The sequence below is a fragment of the Patagioenas fasciata genome, chromosome 2 (assembly GCF_037038585.1).
Source record: "Patagioenas fasciata isolate bPatFas1 chromosome 2, bPatFas1.hap1, whole genome shotgun sequence".
NCBI classification, from domain to species: Eukaryota; Metazoa; Chordata; class Aves; order Columbiformes; family Columbidae; genus Patagioenas; species Patagioenas fasciata.
The window spans coordinates 52,553,491-52,581,015 of record NC_092521.1 but is presented as its reverse complement, the minus strand read 5'-3'; the positions used below and the strand labels follow the sequence as shown (position 1 = coordinate 52,581,015).

The 27,525-nt window shown below is 36.1% G+C and overlaps 1 protein-coding gene across 3 annotated transcripts in view; it reads left to right on the top strand.

The window, feature by feature from the left end:
• Positions 1–27,525, top strand: part of LPIN2 (lipin 2) — a 48,676-nt gene that overhangs the window by 2,629 nt on the left and 18,522 nt on the right. For 2 of the 3 annotated variants that reach the window (XM_065830999.2, XM_065831001.2), the window contains exons 2-8: positions 11,555–11,755; positions 14,134–14,229; positions 17,672–17,973; positions 21,901–22,008; positions 25,337–25,460; positions 26,108–26,429; positions 26,666–26,765. In XM_065830999.2, coding sequence (XP_065687071.1) covers positions 11,564–11,755; positions 14,134–14,229; positions 17,672–17,973; positions 21,901–22,008; positions 25,337–25,460; positions 26,108–26,429; positions 26,666–26,765 — 1,244 coding nt within the window. In that variant the 5' untranslated portion in view covers positions 11,555–11,563. Of the gene's footprint in view, positions 1–6,010; positions 6,326–11,554; positions 11,756–14,133; positions 14,230–17,671; positions 17,974–21,900; positions 22,009–25,336; positions 25,461–26,107; positions 26,430–26,665; positions 26,766–27,525 lie in introns of those variants that run through there. The other variant, XM_065830998.2, reaches the window with a different exon arrangement.

Below are 27,525 nucleotides of genomic sequence, written 5' to 3'. Positions count from 1 at the left end.
GATATGTTAGTGATCAAATTCAGGTCTAAAGCATATGCATTAGATGTCTTCATCCCATACTGGGCAAATGTTGAGAACATGCTATAGTAGCATACTATGTCTTAGTGATTTTTGCATCTGACAGTGCTGATCCGGAGTACTTTCTTCACGAACCTTTGATGTCATCAAAGTTGCATTTTAAGGGTCTACAGTAACACAAAAGTGTAATCTCTGCAAATATCTCACTGTAATATAGGTAAGCAGAGATTTTTTTTTTAATTGTAGATAAAATTACGTGGTTCAAGCATAAAAAAATGTTGCTGCTGTTGCAAAGAATATTTCACTTAAAAATGAGTTTATTCCACTTGGCTACCATCTCCTCTTGGTTGTTACAAACACTCTAGTATGTTGTAACATTCGTGCTTACATTTCAGTTTGTACAGGTAAGCTGATCTAATATGAAACTGTCACACCAAGTCAAGCCAGATTGTGTTTGCGGATGGAGCTTAAGCATACTTTGGGAGGATTTTTAAAAAAATTTTGATAGAAATCTGATTTTTGTGTGTGTGTGTCTGTATTTCAAGGGAGTTTCCAAGGAAAGATTGCTAGCTTCCCCCTGCTAGTTACTTCTTTTACTGTAACCAGTTCCTTTGCACTTTGCAGTAGTTTGACAACATCCATGACCTGCTAGAAGTTGTCCTGAGTCATTTTTTTCCTGAAACTGAGGAACACTTCCTCATTGCTGCTATCTGTACTCAGTGAATGGATAAGTTCTTAATTAAGGAACTGGTCCATTTCTTTATCCAAAGTGAGTAAGTTCAATACCAGAAATATAAATATGCGAAATAATGATAGAAAAGTCTCAGGTGGACCAAGTGACATTTTTGTGTTGGTCTATGTGGCTGAAGCCAGTGCCTGGTAAACCAGCCTGAGGCTGCATCTTTTGATTTACTTTCTTTTTTTAGACTGAACAACAGTCTCCTCAAGAAATGTGCTGCTTCTTGATTGATAGTTGTGAAAGGCCTTTGAAAGGAAATATGTAAAGGATTCTTTGCAAAATTATTTCCAAGAGGTGCTTCCAATAATGAATTAAATAGATGAGATTCCATCATAAGTGGAAGTAATTGTCCCTCACTTGGCTAACAATAGAATTTAGTTTGTGATGTAAACTGAAATACATTTAAAAAAAAAACCCAAACCAACTTAGTGATGACTTAAAGCCATTCATTCTCCAAATGAAAAGTGTACATGTTAACACAAACAAGAAATCTGTGATGCTGCTTTACAGGTTTGTCATGTCCTGTGTAGATGGTGCAGGTGTGCTATTGTGTGCTAGGGCTAAACAGATAGATCCTTCAGGCAGATGTGGTCTTTGTGTTCATTAAAACTCAATAATGCAAGTAGATTGTGTTTGATGAATAAGTAAGCATATTTGAATTTGCTCAGCTATATCTAACTTTCCCCTTTCCAACATCTAATGCTGTGAATATCTTTATGTGGGAATTCTGTAAAACTAGTGGTTTTACCTGATTTTTGTAATAAAATAGGCAAATCCTATATGCAAATTAAATTTATGGATAATGTTCTATTTTGGTACATGTTAATCAATTCAACAATGTGGAGAGTCTATCAAATAAAAAGAGGTTTATTCTTTACATACACTGTATTTAAAACTTCTTGTGTTTTCCCTATATGCATTTCTCAGAATAAGTGTATTTCTGTTTTTTCATGTCAATCTGAGGATATGTAGTAGTCTCAGATCTTTTATTCATGTATCCATGCTAAAGGTAACCAAATTCACCACTAATAGATCAGGATGCATTTCACACTTAAATACATTACTATGTTCTTCGACTTTTAAATCCTGGAAGGTTGTAAGAAAATATAAATACACTTGAGGTAGATTGGTGCCTGGAAAGAAGCTTTTCTTAAATGGAGAAAACAGAGGGATTTCTCATTAGGGAAATGGTTAGTGCTTTCTAGAAACATGGAGAAAAAGCTTTCTGTCATCTTATGTAAAAATGAGATAGATGGAATTTCTGTTCATAAACTTTGGTTTCTGTGGTATGTGTCTAGAAATAAGTTCAACCAAGGGTGATGTGGCTGCAGAAGAGTTTGTGCTGCTGGAAATAGACGTGGCAGGCACTTGTGTGGGATATACATGTGCCAGTTCCAAAGGAGTGCGCTCTTGGATTAGCCAGTTACTTCTTTTCAGTACCTTGAATGAAGATAAGGTCTTTACATGCATAAAAACTTTGTGTGCATGTAACCTAAATTTTTGACTAAACTGATAATTTTGACAGGAAAACTCACTTCATGGACTCTGAAAATATTCTTTGTTCTCAAATTGGTACAAGGAAAGATGCCATAATATTGGAATCAGATGATTCATAATAGATCATACAGAAATAACTGTTGAGACGTTACAAAGGGGCCAAGTCCAAGTAAACTGTGGATTTCCTTTCTCGTTATAATTTTTTTTCTAGAGATTAAACAAAAAGCGTAAGCTGCACCAGAAAATATTCTAATTTGAATGGCTCTTGACTTCACCTGGCAGGAGATCTTAAAGACATTGAATTTACAATCTTACACTGTAGGTGGAAAGCTGGACATTTGATTTTATTAATTTTTAAGCACCAGTTTAGTGGGAAATTCATTGCTTTTGTATTGCTGGTGTTTCTCTAATATTGGTTGACTGCATGGATTCTTGTACTAGGCTATTATTACTTGTGATAGGGTTTTCTGCATTATTTTTCTTTTTTTTGGACAGCTGAGAATTGCAGGTAAAAGCAGGTAACACTGTCTTTTTCAGCATTTTTTTGAGCAGAACTTAATTTTTACTTGCACATAACTTTGTTAAAATGGAAAATTTATTTCCAATTTATGTTATCCACCTTCAGCCTTCATATGGAAAATTTTAGCAAGTGTCTTCATTGTTTTATGAGAAGTGAAATTTGATCGCATGTTTCCACTGTACTAGAGGAAAAACTCTAGCTGTTTTATCTTAGAAAAGTTCTTGTGTCCCTTTCAGAAGGGATCTTAGACAGATGGCCTTCATTCAGTATGTTAGCTGTTATTTGTGTGTAAATTTATTTGAATTTAGCAAAGCTGTTAGCCTTTGTATTAGGTTTAAAAGTCTATATTGAGAATGAATAGACTTGCAGTTAAAAGTAACTAAGATGCTGTATTGAATGTAATTTACGACAAGCTGGGATGAGCAGAACTTTATTTCCAGTTTCAGTAAGCAGATGCCTCAGACCAGGGCTAAGAGCAAGAACTTGAGCACAAGAAAGCATTTTCAGTCCCACTCTGATTTTTATAATCTCTGTAGCAGAATTTGGAACTGTTGCCCTTTGTTTGCACCCAGTAAACAAAGTGTAAAAAGTGCATGAAAATAAAGAAGTGTAGTGGAATTTAGGAATCGCAGTTGAGGCTTGGGGAGAAAGGACCTTTTCAAGTGTAAGGACGGGGTGTAAGACTGAGAATTGTGGCACTTAGGTCTTAGTTGATAAATTATTTGGTGCAGGATGGAGTGAAGGAGACATATGGGATGTGAACAAAGGTGGTCCCATACTTGCTTTACCTATTAGGATGTATCAATTAGAGAAGGCTTTGTCTCATTCATTCATCTTAGCAAATTTATCCTGATCCCTGAGTGAATTGTGAAATTGTGGTTGTATACTGATAGCAGCTCATGTCTTTAGGATATCTGCTTCTTTCCTTACGGAACTTAGAATGACATGTGCTGATGAAAGCTGGGGAAATGTCCTGTAGCTGTGTTCTGTCCACCTAAATGTCATTATCACAGGCAATCAGGCAATTTTTTTATTTTTTTTTTTTTGTAATGACCATCTAGGATAAGTAAATCTGATCAACAGCTACAAATGTAGCCTATCGAAACAATGTTTTGAATATGTGAAGAGGTAAAAAATGGAGGGAAACTCTGCAAAGTCGAGTTTTAACTGTGCTAAAACCTCCTGTATTTTTAATTCCTAATCTCCTGCCCTGAGTTTTCCATTACATAGGTGAAAAAATAATGCAGCGTCTCTGGGATGCTGTAAAATTAAATGAATGCAATCAAGTATATTGCAAAGGTTGCTATAGAAGAGTGTCATTTAAAAATGGAATCATGCTTCCCATCAGGGATTTTGACTAAAGAGCAATGGGATAAAATATGTAGACCCACAAAGAGCAGAGGGGAAAAAAAAAAAGAAAGAACACAGGATGATGACTGATCTTTGCAGTATTAACTTGCATGAGGCTACTGAAAAAACTCATGTGCTTTCTGAAGCTACACCACACCAAAGAGCTGGATTAAGGTTACATGAAAAACATTGCTTCTAATAATTCCAAATTTGGGGTGCTTTGCTTTTCAAAACTAAAGCTAATTTTCCTCTGTAAATTGCAAGTAAATGATGTAGTACTTAAACTTACTCAGATGGAATTACATGTTATTTAACTTATTAATATTGAGAAGTAAAAGACAAGGAAGCTTACTAAATGTGCAAAGCTTATTGCCTGTTTAAATCTTACCTTACTGCCTGTGCAGTGACCGCAGTTTTATCTGTATTCTAGAAAGGCTGTCTTTTAAAATGCTTTCAGAAACTTGGAAGAAAATAGTGTCAATCTGAAATGATGAATGATACTGAAATAGAATATGTGTAACAGAAAATTATACACAAAAACCCTCCGTAAAGCGAAGTATGTTTGAACAGAAGCACTGTCTTACAAAGCTAGCTATGAACTGTGCTCATACTGTATTTTTTTACCATATTTTAATGGAACACACATGATAAAGGCATGATGAACAAGCAGAGGAAAATTGAGTGTCTAGTAATTCTTATTATCCTGTGAAAACACTTGTCATGTCTGCTAACAAAACCAGTAATTTTTCATGTGAAGAGCCACATTAAATATGATTTTTTTCAGTGTATAGAAAAGGGCCCAGAGATAGTACCAATTTATTTCAACCTTATTCCAGATGTAGCAATCCCAACACTCAATTTAGGATTTTATCATAAAGACTGACTTAGTTTTGGCCTCAAACGTGGTTCGTTACTGATTTTGGAAACCTACAAGCCATTTAGGTTGCATCCAATAATTTGATTCATTGTCCTTGTATCAGAACCTAATGCATAAACTTACAAAACTTTGAGGAGGATAGTGTGTAGAATCCTAGATTATTTTTTAGTTTGTATTTCAAACCGTAGTCCTCCACAATCTTCAGTAGCAGACACAAAAGTAACACTGTGGGGATGGGGAAGAGATGCATGGGTTTAAGGTAATGAGAATGTGTTTGTGCTGAATGTCTCTCCCAGTCAGGGATAGAATTATTTCCTTACACTACTGCAGTTCCTCAGTTATTTCACCTAGCCATGATACTGTGTAGAGAATTCAATGACATTTCAAAATTCCTCTGATCAAAAATTAGTTCTTATTTTCAGTCACAAAAGGTGGGTATACAATAAGCTTGTGTACGTTGTCCACATACCCAAATTATACTGCTTTAACAGTTCAGTTTAAAGAAAGTAGAGAAATTTCCGCAGGAAAATATGTTTATTTTGGTGAGTGTTGTTTTTGTATGGTTGTCTATTGTCTCTTTACTGTTATAATGCAATTCCAAGGACGGGGGTGCGAATAGCCCGCAAATACTAGACCCTGAAATGTCATCAGATTTGTCCTATCAAATGTGACTAGCTAGCCCAGCGAACCATCAGCAGAGGGAGTAGGCGTGTGGAGAGGCAGGAGCCATTGCTGAATTGTGTGTGCACTGGCTGAACTGGGACTTCAAATGCTGCTACAGGTGGTAGAGTTGCAACAGCGGGCGAAAAGTCTCTTAGTGAGCTAATGTAGACTTTGCTGAAGAATCATTAACTAAATCCCTGTTTCTTTTCGTGGGAGCTTCAGCTAAGGTCACGTGACCTGATGTAAAACAAGATCACTACCTATCTGTGCAAACATATGGCAAAGTCTGCCCATGTTATTGCTTATCTCAAAGAGCGCAAGGGGGCTGTGACATTTCAAGCAAAGCTTATTGGTGAGGGAGTTTCTGTGTGAGGTTTCTTAAAGAAGCACTTCCTTTTTTAATCATAATACTGCGTGGGAAAGTATACCAAACATTCTGCTCTTAGAGACCACAAGATTTTACGTAATTCTTCTGCCTCTATGGAAAAAGAAGAAATGCTGATACAACATTCTGTTATGGCTCTAAGCTTTGCATTTACCTGTGCTTTGGAAAGTTAGTTTCCTGTTTTCTGAGATGCATTTCTCAGAAAAGGATGGTTTTGAAGATGACTTCAATAGAAGGGTTGTTGCTGCCCATGAAAGGGTTCCTTCTGGAATCTTGGTGAGTTGTTTGACAGATTTTTTGCTACCTATGGGTTATATAATTTCCTATAGCACAGTTGAAATATGTTAAAATTGACTGCCTATATTTAGTAGTACATGGAAGACTTTAATTAGGCATTCAACAGACTGACTTTGTTTTCTGGTTTTGTGCCATAAATGCTCTGGGCAGTACTAGGAGCCATCCTAAACACCAATTAAAATCTTTACATAGGAGCAAGGATGTTTTCGTTTGCTTGGTTTTGCTTAGTAGACCTGGTGCTATAGTGGTCCTGTTTCATAAGCTCATTTTTTTGCCACGAGTCTTTTCAGGGTACAAAATAGAAACTAGTAAAACACTTGCTGAAGATTTTCTCTGGCTAAGCAAAGCTTCTGCCTCATAAATATATGTACATGCAAATATAGGCAAGGTGAGATAAATTGAGGGTAACCATTGCTATGCATGTTTTTATTTTGCTTTTCTACCTAATCTTTTGAAACAAATGCAGATTCTTTACTGCTACATCATGTGGCATTAGTCTGTCTTTTAGTCCTATAAACATGTCTTGAAGTAAATGAGATGTATATCTATTCTCTTGTAAGCTAAGATCTACATTTAAGTAACTTTTTTTTTTTTTCTGTGATAGTTAAAATTCATGCCCTCTAAAGCTGTATCTCTCTAGAGTAATCTAATAGCTTGCCTTTGAGTAACTTACATTCTTCTTTTTCTGTTGTTTAACTGGGCATTTTTAGTGTTAATGTTCATATGAGTGCACTTTAGAAAAGAGGTTGGCTTTAAGAATGCAAAAAACACAGTTTACCCTTGCTAAAGCAGTACTCGAAATGCACAGAAAACACAAATTTCTGGAGAGCCTTTTGATTATATTTTGCATTTAGCTATTGATATTACTGAATAACATTAAAAACCTGTTCAAGAAAATGTGTTGGTTTTGTAGCAGCCAAAATAACATCTTTGTTAATACATAGATATAATTCCTGTCCACAAAACCTCCTGCTCAGGTTTTGCTAATGTAAGCATTTCCTGGTGATGGGTTTTGAAAATTTGGCTATATATCATGTAGACCATATTAGATACTTAATCTGAGTTGTAGTACTGTTTAATCATTATTTCTGTGGGTTGTTCTAGTCCTCATTGCTGTAACATGAGGAGGTCAATATGCAGGGCAAATTTTAGTTTAATTGATTTGAGTATTTTGTAGATGGAGGCACAGAATTTTATTTTTAGTTCTTAAACATCCAAAGTAGATGTTTTCTTATTTTGTATTTACCTTTACGCTGTCTCTTCCAAGTTTCAGTTTATGTCTTTTGCCATATAATGGCTTCTTGCCAGAAAAAAAATCATTTTTATGATAGAGAACACAGAGATCTTTTCCCCCATTCCAATTACAGTTGCACTTAACTTAGTAGTGTTAATATAGTCAGCTATAAGAATTTTTGCACACTAGGTAGTATTGCATAAGCATTCAAAATCCAGTCTCTCTGGAGCCTCAAAAGTGACAAAAAGTGTTTTTCTGCTGTGAGACCTTGGGTACTGATAGCCTTTTAATTTGCTATCCTGGAAAAATAAGCAGTAGTGAGCTACATTGCTTTTATGCAGAGTTGTGGAATTTGACTGCATTTGAGATGACTAAACATCTCATGTTTCTCAGATATGAATTGAACTTTATTTCTATTTGATCTTTTGCTTACTACAGTTTGAACCTTCTTAAATAACATGTTTATCTTACAAAGTGAACCATTATGTTGAAAGCTGAACTACAGCCTGATAAACAATAATGTAAACTAGTTTCTGATCTACAATTTTAATTCCTTACAATGCATGAAACAATGTTTGTATTAAGGCTTGGACCATAAAAAGCTTCTTTCCTTATAAACATTATTTTAAAACTCAGTAGGTTCAAAAGTTCTTAACTTTTTCACACGTAAGAAGTTATTCTGTTTATGATCATAGAAGTGGCTGTGCTGCAAACTACAGAAATAACTTTTGCTAAGGGAAAGCAAGAATATGTGTAAAATAGGTGAATATTTCAGTTGTGGGTTTTTTTGGATGATTTTCTGTGGTTAAACAAGGTCAGTTAGCATGTATTTGAGGAAATCTAGATTATTTATCAACCAAACTCAACTCTTAGCAGTTGGTGTGAAACTTTGATCTTTTAAACAGTCACTACTTAAATGGTAGAGAATTCCATACTAATGTCAGCTTCTCAAGTCCTATTCACTGAAATGAAATACATGCAATGGAGACTCTGTTAAGGACTTCTATTCTTGATTGTACCAAACATTTCTTTTAACAAATTCAGTCTCCTTGGTGACCTGAAATCAACTTTTCTTTGTAAGCCAATACCAGAGACTTTTCTTGGAAGTGGCCAAGGTACAGCCATGAATGATAATGACTATGTGTTTGAGAATTTTTCCTGAGATTGAGAATAAAAATGAGTGGTGTTGTTAGGGAAGACTAATTGCATAGACAGTAAAGCAGAGATATTGCTGCCTTTCTGTCTTGGGTTAGAGTTCCATGAGATGCAGCAAATATCTCACTTGTTAGAAGGAAGATATTAAATTCCCTGTCCTAGATGTTTTTTCCCTAGCTCTCTGGTGCTGCTGTGTGCCTCATGGTCTCCGGTATTTGTCATGTTCTTCATGAGCTAATGTAATTTACTAACCCACTGAAAGAAACAACAACAGAATGGGTAGATTTCTGCCAGTTGTCAGTGAGCTAAATTCAGCTCATTAAGAGTGTCAGATGAGGAAGAGTTGAAGTGAGACCTGCCATTTTTAGCAAGAGTGAGCAATTATTTTATTAGCAAACAGTCAATTTTATAGTTGTATGTGAAACCACTTACTGATGAAACTGAGTTTTATTGATCATTAATGTTGATAGGGAGTCCATTCTGATAATCTCATTAGTTACTCAATGACAGTCTGTTCTTTTTGTCTTCATCAACCATATTGGTACAAAAGCTATGAGAGAAGATTCTCTAGCATGTTACCCAGTATAGTAATTCTGTGGATAATTTCTACACAGTTTTAAATCTGGATTGGAAACCCCACATTTTCCTAAGTCTTATGGAGAGGAAGGAATTTTTTCAAAAATCTTATATGATTAGGTAATCTATATTAGGCTTGAGAAACCTGAAATGGAGAAAATACTTCTGCAGCAGTTCTGTCTCTGAAAGTAGTTTTAGATTTCCTGCATGTTTACCATTATATTGGTACTGTTAGATGCTACAAAAGTAGCTTCCTTTTGAATGAATACAACATACCCCATATTACTGTAAGGAAAACTTCGAAGACTCGGAACAGAAATAATTGATTAATTACCAAAATAATGAAAGCAGAATCAGGAGGAAGAACTCCTGTAGTGCAATATGGTTTTGTTTAGAGGTATTAAGAAAAATGCTAAACCTTGTTCAGAAGGTAATAAAAATAGATTAGCAAATAGACAAAGAATTCACTGTAGACTTTTTTTAGTAGAAATATTATCCCAAAATAGATTTTTTACAATTTAAGCCCCATTATGTGTGCAGTGCTGTGTGTTCTGCTTGTTCGCTGTGGCTCTTTGTTCTCCCAAATGGTACACTTAACTTCAGAGGCCTGCAATTGCTTGGATGTATTGGAAATGAGTTTATAGTGTTCTTTTGGGTTGGAGGCAGTAGAATGAGGAAGGGTTGCACTTCAGTTTCCATTAGAACACCTTGATGTTTTTTTTTTTCCTCTTTCTGTTAAAGCTCTGAGAAATCTTTGGACTTCATTTCTTTTTGGCAGTCATAGTTCACATTGTATTCTTAGTCTGAAAGACTTGGAGTAATTCAAAATTCATTCACTTAAGTATTTTTAAAGGATTAGACAATTAGAATGTTTGATAAGTGGTGCTGTATGTTCTTTGCTTATCTTGTTTGACTGTAGCATAATCTTGTTGTGTCCATCTTCCTTTCCTTGTATTCTGTCCTGAACTCCCCACTCTCTTATAGTAAGATCACTTTACCTAGACTACATATTGTTCTTTTTCAATTTTTAATGTCAGGAGTATGAACAGCAACAAAAAACCTGTGAGATTTGTTTTCTCTTGACAGAAACTTAGTGAAACCTGGGAAAAGTAGTTAGTGGGTAAGATAATTCTTTACACTAAGCCAAGTTTACACATTGTTCCAATATATTAAGAATTTTTTTTCACATATGTAAATGTGGTATTTTGAATTTAGTGTTTATTTTTCAGGTTTAATTTCTGTGAAAATAAGGGTTGTTACATGGTAAATCATCTGCTTCTCATGGAGAAGCGTGTTCAGGACAAGGTCATTATGTTAGTTACATTGTGTTTTCATGGAGCAAACTTTACCTCAACAGCTGTTTTAAATCTAGGTACCTACAAGCTTCATTAAGGTGTTTAGAGAAGTATACATACATAGATGATACTTATTGTAGTTTAATTATTAAAAGGTTAATGGGAGAGTCTCAGTAACTTTTGAGTAGCTGACATCACCTACCACAGGTAAATCTTGCACCAGTTTTAACTGCTGAAGGTCAGTGGCAGTTCTTTCGAAGAAACATTTCTACAAACTTGTTATTTGTATGTTGCAGGAAGTTTTAGTACTTGTTTAATAGAAAATAAATTCACTGTTGGTGTGCTTTCCTTACATGGGAAGAAAACTGGATTTCTTTCATGTTTGTTTTCTTCACCCTCATTCTCGAACTCCTCTGTCTTCCATTAGATCTTTCAGTAATTTCTTTAAGGTGACTCAGACATTTTTAAAACATAGAGCTAAGAAGGAAGAGTTACATGTAGTACAGTCTACATAACTTTTCCTGACTTTTTAGACTTTTTTTTCCTCCTTTTTCGATAGAGAATCAAGTATATTAAATAAGCCGTATTCAGATAATTAATTTGTCTTTTTAGCTTATCTGAGTAGTCACTTGAATCTAGGCTTTGGGGTTTAAAAATGACATGCTTCAAAAGTTGTTTTAATATGTTTAAATAATCATAGATTCAAGTTATCATATTAAGAATATGTTTTATAACTCTAGAGACTGTTAGCAATATAAGAATCGGCTCAAAATGCTTGACTCTTGAAGGCATTTGTGTAAAGCTTATTACAATGATCAGTGTAATTGATAAAAGACATTGCACATCTATTTAGATTTTTTTAAAATCAATTTTTTAAAAAACTTTTAAAGTTTTTTAAAAGTATTTACTCTTTTTTTTTTTTTTTTTTTCCTCTTTTCTCTCCCTTAGTCTCAGACTATGAACTACGTAGGACAGCTTGCAGGGCAAGTCCTGGTTACTGTGAAGGAGCTGTACAAAGGCATTAATCAGGCCACCCTTTCAGGATGCATTGATGTCATTGTGGTCCGGCAGCAGGATGGTACATACCAGTGTTCTCCTTTTCATGTCCGATTTGGGAAGCTTGGTGTCTTGCGCTCTAAAGAAAAAGTGGTAAGTTCAGCAAGCTGGCCAAAACAAAGTTTCAAATACCAATGCATTCCATTTTTCCCTCCCTTCCTTCCTTCTTCAGCCCCCCACGTACCCAGTTAGGAGGCTGATTTAGTACAGAGCAGTTTCTCATATATGCTGTACAAAGTGATAGTTTTGGAATGCAAAACAGAACTTCCTGTGGTAAACTCTGCATAAAAAAAACTGTGAAAGAAAAGCTTTGACAGCTCTTGAGCTATGCAAAAGAGTAATACAAACATATAGACTTCACAGTCTTAAAATGTTTACACGGCTATTTATTTACTCATTTAAGTATGCTGGGAAATAAATGCATAATGCCATTTATCTGATCCCTGAAGTTGCAAGCAACTATTTTTAGAATGTCTGGAGGACAAACAGAGCATGTCTTAAGGGCTGGTGACTTATCATAAATATTATTCCTTGTTAGCTCTGTTCAAGGCTGATATGCAGTAGAAAATACAGTTATTAATATCTATAAGCAAAAAAAACCTGAGAGTGAAGATTCATTCCTGTGTGGGTGTATTTGAAAAAGAACCTGGTACAATTCCCTGTCCAGCCAGTGTGAAACTGTGGCACTGCCAGAGCAGATTGTCCTGCCGTCCCCCTTCCCATCAGCTTTAATAATTGTGCTTAAGGGAGTGAAGTGAATTGGGCTGTAAATTTGACTGAAAAAGGGACCTATTGTGGGGGGACTTTACATTGGTTTTAATAAGGGAGTACTGTGTATGGCAGTATTACCTGAGGATGTGGTACCAAAAGATGGATTGATTTAAGCAGAGCGTAAAAACTCAGGATTATATGCTGTTTTTCACAGAAGTGAAAGGACACTGCAGGAAACTACTCCATCTTAATATTTTGATTGTAAAAGGATAATAAAGTGCAACTAAAGAGAGTTAAGCTATTTTTTTTGCTAACAGTCATACTGGGAGTTACATGCACTAAAGTTGTAAGTTTATCGTAACGACTAGCAGCAGTTTCTTGTTTCTTTTTTGTTTTGATTTCCCACTTGCTAGTGTTTTTCATAGTGAGCACACTGATGACAGAAAGTTGATTTTTTTTCCTTAACAATTCTGCAACAGCCCACATTACAGTTTTTCAGCGAAGTACCAAGAGAGTTGGTATAACTGTACCTTTTTAATGTCTAAGCAAGTGAGATACACTTACAACAGGAGTGATTGTAAACTTGAGCTTTCTAAATGTCTTTAATGACACTTCTGAGAAGCTGAGCCGAATTTTAGCTTCTGTTTACCTCTGAAGAGCTGTTGAATAGTAGAGACATGTATTCTTGGTACCTGTTGTACTAGGGTGTCAGTGTAGTTCTCAACTTCTACTTGAGTAGATGGCTGCTGCTTCATGTTCCCTTCATCCCTGGAGTTGCCATTCTGCGTTTAAATATTCTCTTACTAGTCAGTTGAATGTTTCTTACTGTGTTCTGTACACATTTTTCTCTGGCATATTATGAGGCCAAGATCAATTGGTAGTCTGAAGATGTATGGGAACACAGAATGTGCATGTCTGTGCTTCAACTTGATGCTTAAGATATATACTGAAGTCTCTAGAAACCAGCATGAGGTATAGATACTAAAATTAGAGAAGGTTGGAAAAAATTGAGATGGAACTTAACTGGATGCCTAAAATTTCACAAAGAGGAGGAAGTAAAGTAGTATCTTGATTTTAGAAATGCATTTGTTTTTCTTTGATTTTTGTAAGTGTGGGGAAGGGTAATCTCTCCCTCCTGCGCAGTGTAACCAAAGTTGAAGTTCCTTTTTATGAGAATAAAAACATTCTTCCTCTGATGAAAACACTATGGTTGCAGAATGGTTTTGGTCCTATATTCCCATAAACTCACAAGCAGGAGAATCTGAAACAACGTTGACTGAGTTGCAGAAATAATTGTGGTAAATCTCTGTCCCACTGAACCAAAGGCAGCCTTCTGGAGACTTCCAGTTTTTTGTCTTGAACTTTTGGTATTCAGGACTCAGATTTGTACCAGGCCCCAAATCAGGTTGAGCTTAAAACATGTGAACATGAGCAGTCTCAATGACTCATTAATCTTCCAGGAAATAAAGAGTAGATCAATATTTATTATTTATGCTTCTAGCTCTCCAAATTAGGTGAACAAGATTCAGTCTTCAGATGCTTTTTTTCCTGTAGGTGTTAGGGTCTCTGCTAGGAGCATGATGTATTTTGGAGGTTAACAAAGTAAAGAACATTGTTATAACAGACTTCATTCAAAAAGCAAAGGGAGGAGAAAGAGGCATGATTATACAATGGAACAAAGTTTACTCTCAGAGCAAAGTGAGGTCAGTGTTTTCCCCTGTGATTAATTATTTACAACTATTTATTGTCTCTTTTCACAGATTGATATAGAAATTAATGGTGATGCTGTTGATCTTCATATGAAACTGGGTGACAACGGAGAAGCTTTCTTTGTACAAGAAACTGAGGAAGAAAATGTAAGGGACTTGTGCTTCATGACGGCTACAATGCAGTATTAACAGAATAACACCTTAAAATTGCTTAATATAGTGTTGTCAATATTGTAAATTTCATGTAAGCTAGATTTGCTGTGCCTGAATCTTAACATCACTTTCATTTGCTGCCAAAATGCTTGGTGTTTTGTACAATTCTGCTACCAGTGATAGTAAAGTAACTAATTATTATTTCAAATTAGGAAATTATTTGAAAGATTTGCTGGTTGTTGGTTTTTTTAACGCATTTTAGTATATTCATTTTAGTTGACTACAGTTATACAGATTGCAGTGCCTTGTAATAATTTTTACCTTAAGTTCTTATAATTTGTGTTACTGACTTCTGTACTAATACAGGCTGTCTATTTTGGCATATTTTTAATTTGTCTTATAATTTTTAGCATAGTTTTTTACTATTTTATCTATGAAACTTTCACCAGTTAGCAGTAACTTCTTTGGCTTGGGAATACTTCTTGTATTGTAATACAGTAATTAATCTCCCAAGAATCTATTCCAGCTGGAAGCTAATGAGCCTCTGAAGAACAGGAATAATGTTTCATTTTTAGTCTGATTTCCTAAGGATATGGCACCTATGTAATCATAATATTTATCAATTTTGAACTTTGTTTTTGATCACTTTTGAATATTTTGGCATTTTTCAGCAAGGCAAGTTCTAAATAAAGTTCCAAAAGTTTGGAGGAAAATAGCCAGAGAAGAGAGAAAAATATTTTGTCTGAATGAAGTAAAAGACAAAGTGTTAATTTCCTGTTGCTCTTAGGAATCAGAGTCTTTGAAGGAAGTGAGCTTAATCTACTTTTTAGTTTAAGGCACTACTTGTTTACTGTGAGGGATCAGAGAAAGCTCTGATTTTGAAAGGAATTAAATATAATTCAAACTGGAAGGAGAAAATAAGCATTAAGACCCTGAGTGACAGTTGCGTTAGAGATTCAAAACATTTAAGAGGAAGGAAGGTTGTGTTCTGTTTTAGCATACACAGTGATTAAAATCAAAACCGAAAGCAGTTTTTTATAGATGCAGGCTGTGTCAGCCATTGATGAGAACTGATCAGTCTTAAGACTTTCAGAAAACAAGGATGATAACCACTACCTTTGTCCCCAGTACAGTGTTTTAAAGAAGCTATTGCACTTGCTTAGGTATATTTTTATAACAGGAGTGCCTTATCTGTGTGTAATGCATTCTGAAAAGCTGGTAGTTCATACTGAAACTATAGATCGCTACAAAGCAAAGGGCTAAGTTTGTTTTAGTGCTTTTAGACTGTTTTTTTTCTCAGTATGTCTGCTACTGATGAACATGTCCTTGTGGTCACCTCTTGAAGCTACAGTTCAGGTATAAATGATAAAGCTCTTATCAAGTTCTTGATGCATCCAGAACGGTTCTTTCAGGTGGTCAGTTTTTGCTGTTTTCACATCTTGACATTGAAAAATAACACCACATGCCTCAATTCATGTAAATCAGGCCTATTATAATGTAACTTTCAGGCGTAATTTTTCAGCCAGTTTCCTTTACACTTTCTTTTTTTTATGTTTTATGTTGTTATTCTGGATTATTTATGACTAAATGTATAGGATATTAACTTTGTTTTTGGTGCTATGATTTTATTTGGAGGTTTTTCCCAATGCAAGATCTGTGTGTCATTAGTGCTGCCATAAGGCTGTATTTTGTTCTCCTTTTTCCACTTACTTAAAATAAGTGGAACAAAACTTGGTCTATAACTCTTAACTCAAAGGATAAATTGAATTTAGTATTAAATAATAGCAGTTCAGGCTTTGAATGCACCGAAAGTAGTATCAGTGCTCTGTCTGTTTCTGATCACAGTGCAGTTACTGACTAATTTCCTGCATAAGAGTCCTGTAAAATGATGGGCATCTTGTATTTAGTTCTGTTCTTACCGTGAAATTGAGCCCATAACTTTTTCTTCCCGCTGTGCAAATACCATTCTCTTCAACTTTATTGTTGTCCCTTTACAATGTGTTTGTTTCAGTCTAGGTGTCAATATCTTTAGGTTTTCTCTTATGATGTAAATAAACAGTAGGCAGTTGATTGATAAAGCTTTTCTTTCATTTGAATTGTTCGTTCAAAGGGCAGTGAATTGTAATTGATTGAGGGTTGTTTGGGTATTTGTTCATTTTAACTTGAGTAAAGTATAGTTGAGGGTTTTTTTAAACATACTTTACAGAAGTAGTGTCTGACATGGATGACAGGACTGAATGCACCCTCACAAATTTTGTGGATAACACTGAATTGGCAGGAGAGGTAGACAGGACAGAAAAAGGACCACCACATGGAGCCACCTAGACAGGCTGGGAGACTGGACCAACAAGATTGACACAAGGTTTAACCAAGTTACATGTGAAGTCCTGCGTCTAAGTTGGAAGAATCCCACACAGCGGTAGAGGTTGGGGTGCGGCAGGATGAAACACAGCTCTCTTGTAAAGGCCAGCAGCATGCCCTGGCAGCAGTGAAAGCAAATGTGTCCTAGGCTGCATCAGTAAGAGTAGAGCCAGCAGATGGAGGGATGTGGGATGGTCTCACTCAACCTAGTATTTTGTTAGGCCAAACCTGGAACACAGTTCTGGTCTACCAAATTCTGGTCTCCCCGTTTCAGGAGAGACATGGAAAATTGAAGGGAGTCAAGTGGAAAGCCACCAGGATGATCAGAGTGTTGGAGAAGTTGACACAGGAGGAAAGATTGCTGGAATTGGCTGTGATCAGCCTGGAGAAGGCTCAGGGAGATCTAACCAGTCTTGCAATACCCACAAGGTAGTTATAGAGTAGATAGAGGTGCTCTCTTCACAAGGATGCCTGGTGATAAGACAAGAGGCAAAGGGCACAAGTGGGAAATTCCAGCTGGATATGAGAAAAATCCTTCACTATGAGAATATGACACAGCAGCAGGTTGTCTAGAGAAGTGGTAGATTCTCTTTCACTGGAAATACTCAACCTTTGGCTTGACAAGGCCCTGGATAACCTAACCTGGGGCCCTACTTTCAACAGAAGATTGGACCAGATGATCTCTGGATGTGCCTTCCAATCTACACGTTTCTGTGAATGTTTCAAAATAAATACAGCAGCAGTGGATTTAATTTAGCCTATAACATATTCACTAAGCATGGATAGAGAAGGTATGCTCAAGGGCAGATAATTTCAAAACATTCCTCTGAGTGGGTATTTGTTTTGGTAGCAAAATCAATTGTTTATGTCTGAAACTGTGAGAACATTAACATTAATTTTTCTGAACTTTTTGTAATTCCTCTAGTGAACTTGCTTCCTTTCTGGGTACCAGCTTTATACCACTGGGCTGTTTCATAGTTCTGTGTCCAAATATAGATGCAGGGATTAATCTGTACCAACAACTATACCCTATGCACAAAACAAAGTAGAAAAAATGGTCTTTTTTCTTTTTTAGGAAAAAGTTCCTGCATATTTGGCAACATCTCCAATACCCACTGAAGACCAGTTTTTTAAAGACACTGACAATCATTTGAAATCAGGTGAAAATGACAGGACAACATGCGCAAACTCAGAAATTCCACACACTGTGGAAACAGAGACTGTATTCACCCCAGGTTCTGTGAAAAAGAAAAAAAGAAGAAGAAAGAAATATAAACAAGATAGCAGGAAGGAAGATCAGATCTCTTCTACTGGGACGGAAGAGATTTTTGAAATGGAAATAAGCTCAGATGATGAAAAAAGTGTTCAGCCCCTAAGGTAAACTCTCAAATACAAGCTGACTGCTTTCACTGTTACCACTGAAAATGTAAAAGGTGACTTGTACCTTTCCTCTATGCAAATAATGCATAAGTTTCCATAGACTTTTCCTCAAACAAAATTCCAAAGCATTATCTTCCACATCCTTACAGAATCCTTCAAGTTTGGCCGTTTTTGTCACCAACATGAAATCCAATTATGCCCATTCTGGTAAAGAAGTGGTGTCATGAACTGCTGTGTGACTGAGAAGTTTCTGTGTAATTTCTCTGAGGCAGAGGGGTCTTGTAGTGTGTTTGGTAACCTCAACCTAAACTGCAGTGTGGAATACCTGTAGTACACCACATCTGCATTTGATTTCTCTGTAACTTGGTGTTTACTTTGGTAACTGAAAACTACATAAATGAATGCTCCTTCATGTTAGTGAAGAGAATTCTTTACATTTGTGTAATCATAAAGGGTGAAAAAAAGTAACTCCTGCATTTTGAAGTGGATAAACTATTTAGTAAAGTGGAGCTTGTGGTAAAGTGGTACCATATACTAATAAGCTGAAGGAGCTTGTATGAGAAATAGGAAAGATTTATATTAATAGAAGAAAGCTATCAAGCTTAAAATCTAGGAAAGGCTTACGCATCGGTTTTATGTGGAAGTTTCTTAGGCTGCTTAACAAAAGAAGTAGACTTAGGTTTTAGACAAAGCTAGCTGCTTTTTTGGACAGCATTGCTGTTAAATGTCGTACTGTCTGAATAAATTCAGGATCTGGTCTGGGAATTTGAAGAATGGTTTTGTATAAGATAATGAAGTACAATCGAAAAAACTTCTTCAGTATAGGTCTTCAAGGGAGTGTCAAATTTAGTAACTACCAGTCAAAAAGGTTAGTCCAACAGAAGAACATGAATCTGTTACCACACCTATGACCAATAAAATGCACCAAAAAAAAAAAAAAAGAGATTTTAAAGTGTTTTCTACAATCTGTGGCTTTCTTAGTTCGTTTGTCCTATTTTTTCTCTGTCATATTTATGTCAATGAATTGTCCTTTAGATATTCACTGCTCTGTTTAAGTGTGGGAATTGGCATTTTGTTTAATTTGAGATTTTTCCTTTTCTTCCAGTTTAAGAAAAGCAAGATCTTTGTTCAGTCTTCAGTATGAGAGTATTAAGACAATGATAATTTGTCTTAGTAAAACTATCAAAACCATCAAGTACAGGAAGAAAGAAAGTATAACCAATTAATTATTTATTCTTTAGTACATTATTACAAAGTTATGAAAAATTTAGGAGTGTCGCACCAATAACGGCTGTTTGCATCCAGTGTTTAGAATTCAAATTGCTATTTTACCAATTATCTTAATTTGACTAGAGATGAATAAAAAATTGTAGGTTTGACTGAAATCTCAAATGTGTAGTCATAGCTGAACTGACCATAGTGTTTCCATAGAGGATACCCTGGTTTTATTTTTTGTACCCTTTAGAATGAAAGATAGAAAAGGCTTTCTAGTTTTAAATATTGAAACACAAACAGCAGAAGAAATGATTTCTCAGTCAGAGAAGAGTGTTACAATATGAAAAGAAAAAGATTTTTTTTAAAAGAATTTTGTTTTCTTGTCAATAGCAAGTAAATGTAGGACTGAAAAAATACATTGTAGTGGAAGCCCAGAGACAGTAGCCTTGTAGCTATGTGTCTCTTGGTGAAGTTCATAGACAGTCTTACAAAAGGCTTAAACTGTTTTCTTCCCAGCTAAATATATGGTTGTGAAAAAATGTTCATAAGCTTTCTTTTCACATTCTGTGGGGATGTAAGTTGATATGAACAGGTTTGATTTGGTTTGAGTTGTTGGTTTTTGGTTTTTATTCCAGTTACAAATGTGTAGCTCTGGAAAAAAAAAAAAAGAAAGAAACTCAACTAACTCTTACTAGACAGCCTCAGATTTCAAAGTGAAACTGGGAAAGGAAAAGGGAGGCTGATGTTCTAACAGGAAGGTCAAAAATTCAGCCGCAGATACCAGCATGTAATGTCTTATCTAGTTCTGTTCTTATAAAGTAGAAAACAAGCAGTTTCCTCCTCCTTGGGAAATCCATTTCCAAGTGTTTATGCAACTTTTTAAAAAATATGTCCTTTGTCTTTCCTATTAATAGCTATGATTCAGATATATTAGTAGTACTTGACTTCCCTAAAATAATGTCAGGGGGACTGAGGTGTTACAGTTCGTACACTCAGGCATAGAGGGCATTATTTCTACAGTGCTAAGGGTTTTAAAGAGTTAAAGAAGTTATCTGTCTCTCAAATCTTGTATGTTTTTTTAGGCCATGTATAAAGTGGATAAGGATGAGAAGCAGCGGTAGCATTGTTTATAAATGTCGCAAAATAAATAGCTTAGAATTGATAGTGGAACTCAAAGTTGCAAGTTGATGCATACTGATTTTCCTGTCTTATTTTCAATAGTCTTTGGCTGTATTTGGATTTTTAACCTTAGAGATCAGATTTATCCGATTTTGGATGAAATGAATTTTTTGTAGTCTTCATATGAATTCATTTGGTGGCTAATTCCCAGTGAATAAAATCTGTTCAGTACCACTAGTGTGTCATCCTGCCCCCCTCTGAAGTCATAATATTGAGGACCTCTCTCTAATAATTTGCTAGTGTGATTACTTAATTGTTCAATAATACCTTTTTCGTCTTTTGGAGATACTTAACACTGGATACAAGCTAAGATAGTATGAAATGTATTTCTAGCACAGTTTGGGTTATGAATAAAAAGGATGTACAGTCTCTGTGGCTCTCATCTCAATGCAAGCTGTCATCATTGAGTTTCATAAGAATAATAATATTAAATAAGAAGTGGAGCTATTAAGATATTTTTAGGGTTCAGTGTTTAGCATAGTCTAGATTGTCGTCTAAATGAAAGGCTTGTGCAAATGAAGTTGATTAGTGTAACTGCTTAGGGTCTGAGTAAGCGTGTAAATTCTAAATAATTATGTATTTTAATAGATAATGTTAAAATATTTTCTGTTCTCCATCCATAAGAGAAATTAGGATTAGCCTTCCAAAAGAAGTCCAGTGCAACTGTGCTACTAATGGAACTAAAAAACCTTTTATTTTTTCTTTCATAATAATGGCTTAAAATAATTTGTATCACATTTTACATTCAAATTCCAGGTTTATCTTCATTGTATTCTATCCAATGCGTAGCTGTGATGCCCTTGATCTAACCTCAAGCAAGTTAATTGTATCCTGAGAACAGCTATTTGTTCAATTAAATTCAGAAAGTTGTAAAAAGGTCTGAAATGCTTATGTTGGAAATATTTAAAAGGGAATTCTGTGTAAAAATACAGTGTATGCCTGCTTAATGATTGAGGGTTTTTATACTGAGTAGACCTCCCAGTGCAAAACAAACCCCACAGTTCAGAAAAGCAGCAGCACTTCTAGCTAATTGTTGTAGTTTATGTCAATTTGTAAACTCTTGGGTAAATTTTGAGGCTAGTACCTGCCTCTGTTTTCTTACTGGTTTTAATCTGCGAAATGTGAGGTCATAAACTGCATTGTCAAAACTACATTTTCCATTGAACTTTTTTTGTGATTCTAATGTTTACGTAATAAAGGTTATGTGTAAATCATTATGTTCATCTTTGGGGTTTGGTAATATTCGCTATCTGTATAGAGTGATGCCATTTATGCTATTGTGACTTCTTCAGTATTAACTTGCTACGTGCCAAGAGTAGTAGACTTCTAAATTTGCAATATTATCAAGTATTAATAATAGTTTTTATATGCATTTTAAGTTATACACAGGTGTGCTGCAAACAGTGAATTCTTTAAATTGTATACTCCTTTCTTTTGGTCTTTGATTTTTAGTAACATAAGTAACTTTTCTAAATGGATTAGTAATGAAGATTTCTTGAAGCTGACTTAATGTCTCATGTATCTCCACAGAGGATCCTCAAATTCCTCACCAAAGAGTGAAGAACAGAAAGAATCTTTGATTTATCATTCGAAGGATCATTACCCCTTATCTGATGGAGATTGGTCCCCCCTGGAGAAGTAAGTCACTGCGTAATGTCATCATATGTATAACGATGAATAATTATAAGAAAAAAAAAATGTGCCTTTTTATTTATTTCCCCCCCTGATCTGTAAAACTATCAAACATGCCTAACTTCTGTGGTATTGAATGCAGCATTTGATACTTACTTAGAACTTTGGGAACCTTTTCTCACCTTTTTTTCCCCCCACTCAAATGAAGAAAAAAAAAAAAAAACCACACACAAAACCCCCCAAAAAAAAAACAAACAAAAAAAAAACCAAAAACCAAACAAAAAGCTTTCTTACTTTCTTATTGAAATTTACAGCTGAAGAAAGAAAACGCCGTTAATAAGATTTTCATAGGTTGAGACGGGTATGGAAAAGGAATATGTTCCCTACAAGTCACTGTAACATAAGGAGCACTTGATATGCCATAAAGCAGAAGTAAGTTAGAATTTCCCAGGTGAAATTACTTGGGGTAAAGCTACATTCTAAACTTGAATCACATTCCACTTCAGAACAGATTTGCTAGTTACTGGTGTTCTTGATATCTCTGGTTACCCAGACATACCAGACACAGAGTCATTTGATTGTGGATTCTTACAAATGACATAGTATAGCTCACCAGTCAGTTTTCAGTTACAGGGACTAGGGCATTTCTGTTTATACGTTCAAACTCCTCTGTTTCTGATGTTCATCCTCTTGCATTCAGTTCCTACATTTTTCAAGGCTCACCCTTTGGATTTTACCACTCTAACATCAATCTCTATTTGCATAAAAAAGCATTCTGTCCATATGTGGTGGCACTTGAGGCAAATTTTCGTCTTTTCCTGAACATGCCATAGGCAATGGCATATATATAGCACATGGCATGCTGAGCAGCATCTTGATTCATCTTATCTCTTTGAGTGTCTAGTTTTACTACTTTTCTTTTTGACTGAGGACCCCCTGTCATAGCAGATACATTCACAGTGTCAGTGAGGGTTACTGTTCAGCCTTGTGTGATATCCATTGTTGCGTGTCAACTATCCAGTGCACAGGTGCCTGTTCTTCTGTATCAATAGGTGGTAGTGCAGAATAAAAGAGATGAAGCTTCACAAAGTGCTTTTTGAAGTGCATATAATCTCTGCTTTGGGTGTTTCCAGGGCTGTGACCTCAGTAGAGTCTGAATGTACCACGCCATGCTCAGTGCTGCCAATTCCCCCAGTGCACAGCTTGGTAATGAACAGAAGCAGTTGGACAGGAAATCCCATTATCATTCCTTTTTATGTTTTCGGCAGACAACCACATCCTCAATTGTACTTGATGAGAGGTACTCTTCAAATGTTCCTCAAAGGTTTGTGGCTTGTGACTGAAAAGCAGTCACTCTGACCTTGAGAATTGACATGGTGTTGTATAGATTATATCAGCTAGATAATTGTAACATAGAGGCTGGTGGTACCTAGAGTTCTATAAACTGAAAAGGAGCATAGATTAGCAGGCTGTATCAGAAGAGATATGATTCATGCCTCTCTTCTTGTTTACATATTTAGGCGGTAGTCTGCTCTAAGAACTTGTTTGTGTGTCACGTAAGATACCTAGACTCTTTAGTTTGGGGTTGTTTTTTAGCAAGGAGCTCTCTAGTACAGATTGCAGTGTAACAGAAATTGGCGATTTTCCTTTCCTTCTTTGAGGGTGGGGAGTTGAGTGAGGGATTCTGTCTCACATGAGCCAACTAGGAGAAGAGAAAGTTTGCATGAAATTACTTCTCTTAAACCATCAAAGAAAGTTTCTATAATGTAGCCATTGTACAGTGGAAGAGTAATAACCTCCCTTTTGGAGACCTGGAAAAAGCTAACTCACTTTTAGTTGAGTTTGGTCGTCTTGCTCTTCAGAGTCCTTGCCGGGAACTAAGAGAAACCCAAGTCTTTTCAGTGAGACCAGGTTGGAAGGGACTCAAAAGATCATTGGTCCAACCTTTCATGGGAAAGTGAGACTAAATGAGACTATCTAGCACCTTGTCCAGTTACAAACTGAGAGTGTCTTGTGATGGGGACTATATAACTGGGAAAGTTGTTCCAGTGAGTGGCTAGTCTCATGATAAAAAAATTTCTTCTTATATCAAGATGAAACCTCTCCTGCTGCAACAAGTGCAAAGGCAAGGGGAAGTCCTGCATATTGAATGACGTAACTAAAGACCCCAGTACAGGCTCAGATCTGTGTGGCTGGGGAGCAGCCTTGCTGAAAGAGACCTGGGGTTCCTGGTAGAAGAATCTGAAGGTGAGGCAGCAGAGCGCTGCTGCAGCACCGAAGGCAAACTGGATCCTGGGCTGCATCTGCGGGAGCGTTACCAGCAGAGATAGAGATGTGACCATCCCGCTCTACTCAGCACTGGTCAGGCTGCACCTGGAGTGCTGTGTCCAGTTCTAGTCCCTACAATTCAAATCCAAATATTGAGGTTAATATCTATATTTTAAAAAAAACCAACAACCAACCAAGCAAAAACCTCCCCAAACACCAAAAAACAGTACACATACACACAAATCCACTCTGAATGTCAAAATGTAAAAAGAGCTGCATTCCTATAATGTGCCCTGTGTAAGAAAGGATAGACTTGGACCTGTCCTAACACTAAATGCTATTTCAAAAACAAGCTTTTGTGTTTCCTTTCCTCCCTAAGATCATAAGAGCAAAATTATTTTGAAATCACACCTTTCTAGCATTGTGTAAAGTGAGTTCTTCTGACTTAAAATTAGTCTTGGCTAAAATAAGTTTTAGAGGTCTGATTGTGAGTTATGGATAATAACTACTGTAGGAAAAGTAGGCTGGAACTTTAAAAGGTCATGTGGTCCAAATATATCTGAAGGATGTTTTCAAGCAATCTTCCTTCCCTCTCATAAACTATCTTGTTAATGTTGTTTTCCTCACATTGGGAATTTGTGTTGTTTCTTGCTTTTGTGATTTATGTTTGCAGGACTTTTATTACTCAAGTCTTGGCACAGCAAGCTTAAATGCTATGTTTTTAAAGAGGAGAGGAACTTAAAGCTCATTTCTGTCCTACTTTCAGATAAACTTTTTTATTTTGTTCTGTTTTGTTTGAAAAATGGAATGTGGGCTGAGTGGAGAGCTATACCTACAATGCAGATATAGTGAAGGAATCTGTCTAGGGTGATTGCTGTATAAGTCCTTTAATGTGATTTTGGTTTTAACCTAATTTCTCACTGTCTGAAAACCCTCTGGGCTTCTTGCCATGTTGCCGAATAATTGAAGCTCTGTTAAGCTGTAGAAAACTCTACAATAGCTGCACAACAAATGCATTTTAAACACTGTAGCTTTCTTTTTGTTTTTGTTGTTGTTGATTTGCTAGCCCTTTCTCTGAGCCAGTCTGCCCTAAAAGTGATTCAGAACTAGAAGTTAAACCTGCTGAGAGCTTGCTCAGATCTGAATCTCACATGGAATGGACATGGGGAGGATTCCCAGAATCAACCAAGGTAAATTTGTTTATTATCTCTAACTTTACAAACGGAGTTTTGGCATATCTGAAATAGTGTCCGAAGAGAGAACTGGAAATCTGCTGCTGTTCTTCAGAATAATTCAGCTGAAATAGGAAAGTAGCACCCTCTTGTGGCTGTCTGATAATCGGATTTGGTGAGTTCAAAAGCTGGTCAGCAAAGTAATTCCAGAAAAGCTAACACTAAAAATCTAAAATCTTTTTATTTTTTACTTTGAAACTGAAGAAAGCAACTTTAGAAATTAATTTCCTTTATTTTTGCTAAGTTGTAGTTCATTCCAGGGGAATTGTGGCCTTAAAATAGTAAATTTGTTACCTAATAGGACAGGTGGTGACAAAAGCCCTCATATGTCCTCATTTATGCTTTTTTCTTGCCATGGTTTGGCCAAGTCAGAACTTCCTCTATGCCAGTTTCTTTACTGAACTTGTAAATAAGCTAGTATGAAGCTCCTGTTGCAGGGAACTTTGCTAATAAGGTAAGACATTCTGTATTGCTAAAATACATGTTTAAATTCTTACTCAGTTTGCTTGTGACCAGGACTTGTACCATGAGTAAAAGTTCAATGTTTAGAACAGAATAAAACAGACATGTGAATTGAAAGGATTGACAAGAGTTTTCGTTTTCAGATAAGCAAGAAAGAGAAACTGGAACATCCCAGAACAGCTACCATTACTCCATCAGAGAAGACTCATTTTAGGGTCATCCTCAGGTCTGATGAAGTTGAAGATTATGATGATGTGAAAGATTCCACCTGTACAGTACTGAAACCTGAGCCAAGAACTCATCCTCTGCTTAAGCAGATGGATGTTAAAGATTCTCTTGCTTCTGCAATCACAGAACCGCAAGATCCCTTGCCATTAGATGCTGATCATAATTCTAGATTGTTGGTGGACCCTTTACCAGAAACAAAGCCAATAGCAAAAACTGACTCTCCTTCAAAAAAGAAAGGTATATACTAAAGTGATTCTTTCCTTCAGTGTGATCTACCAAATTTGAAGCCATAATGGAAAAAGTATAAGTATACTTTTTCAGTTTTTCCTATTCAAAGACTTATATGACTAAAGCTATAATTAAAATCTTGGATTTATAAATGCCACAAGTGAATCTGAATATTTTACAATTATGTTTGTACTTAATGTATCTGATAGCTTCATCTTAGGAATCTTAATTGTTAAAATTAACAGGTGTGCACAAGCGAAGTCATCATCAGGGGCCCGATGATATTTACTTGGATGACCTAAAGGCTTTGGAACCTGAAGTTGCAGCGCTCTACTTTCCCAAAAGGTAATTTTGAATTAAGGTTCTGCTATATTGCAGTTGCACTATTTGAGTTATTATGTGTATGATGTAGTTGTTTATGAACCAGTTCTAGTAAAGAGAATTGGACTTCAAGTTTCTAGGCTTTTGTGGAGTAATAAGTACTGATGTCATTGTGCAAATCTGTTTCTGATTTGACAAGAAACACATTGAAAGATCACGTGTGAGATAATTACGGAGAGTTTTCATCTTTGTGCAACCTGTATGTTCTGCAAATGTAGAGAGAGGGGAAGTGTAAACTACACACTCCTTTCGCACCAGTACTCTATTTTGCCATGTTGCTAGGTCTAGAAAAGCACACTTTTCATGCCCTTTTGTTGTGGTTTAACCCATCAGGCAGCCAAACACCACACAGCCACTTGTTCACCCCCACCCCCAGTGGGATGGGAAAGACAGCTGGAAAAAAAAAAGTAAAACTCATGGGTTAAGATAAAGACAGTTTAATAGGACACAAAGGGAAAATACTGCTATTACTACTGCCACTACTACAACTACTGCTAATAAAGAATTTACAAAATAAGTGATGCACAATGCAATTGCTCACTACCTGCTGATGGATGCCCAACCCAGCCCTGAGCAGCTCCCCCCCAGTTTATATACTGAGCATGATGTCATATGGTGTGGAATATCGCTTTGGCCAGTTTGGCTCAGCTGTCCTGGCTGTGTCCCCTTGCAGCTTGTGCATCTCCTTGCTGGCAGAGCATCGGAAGCTGAAAAGTACCTGACT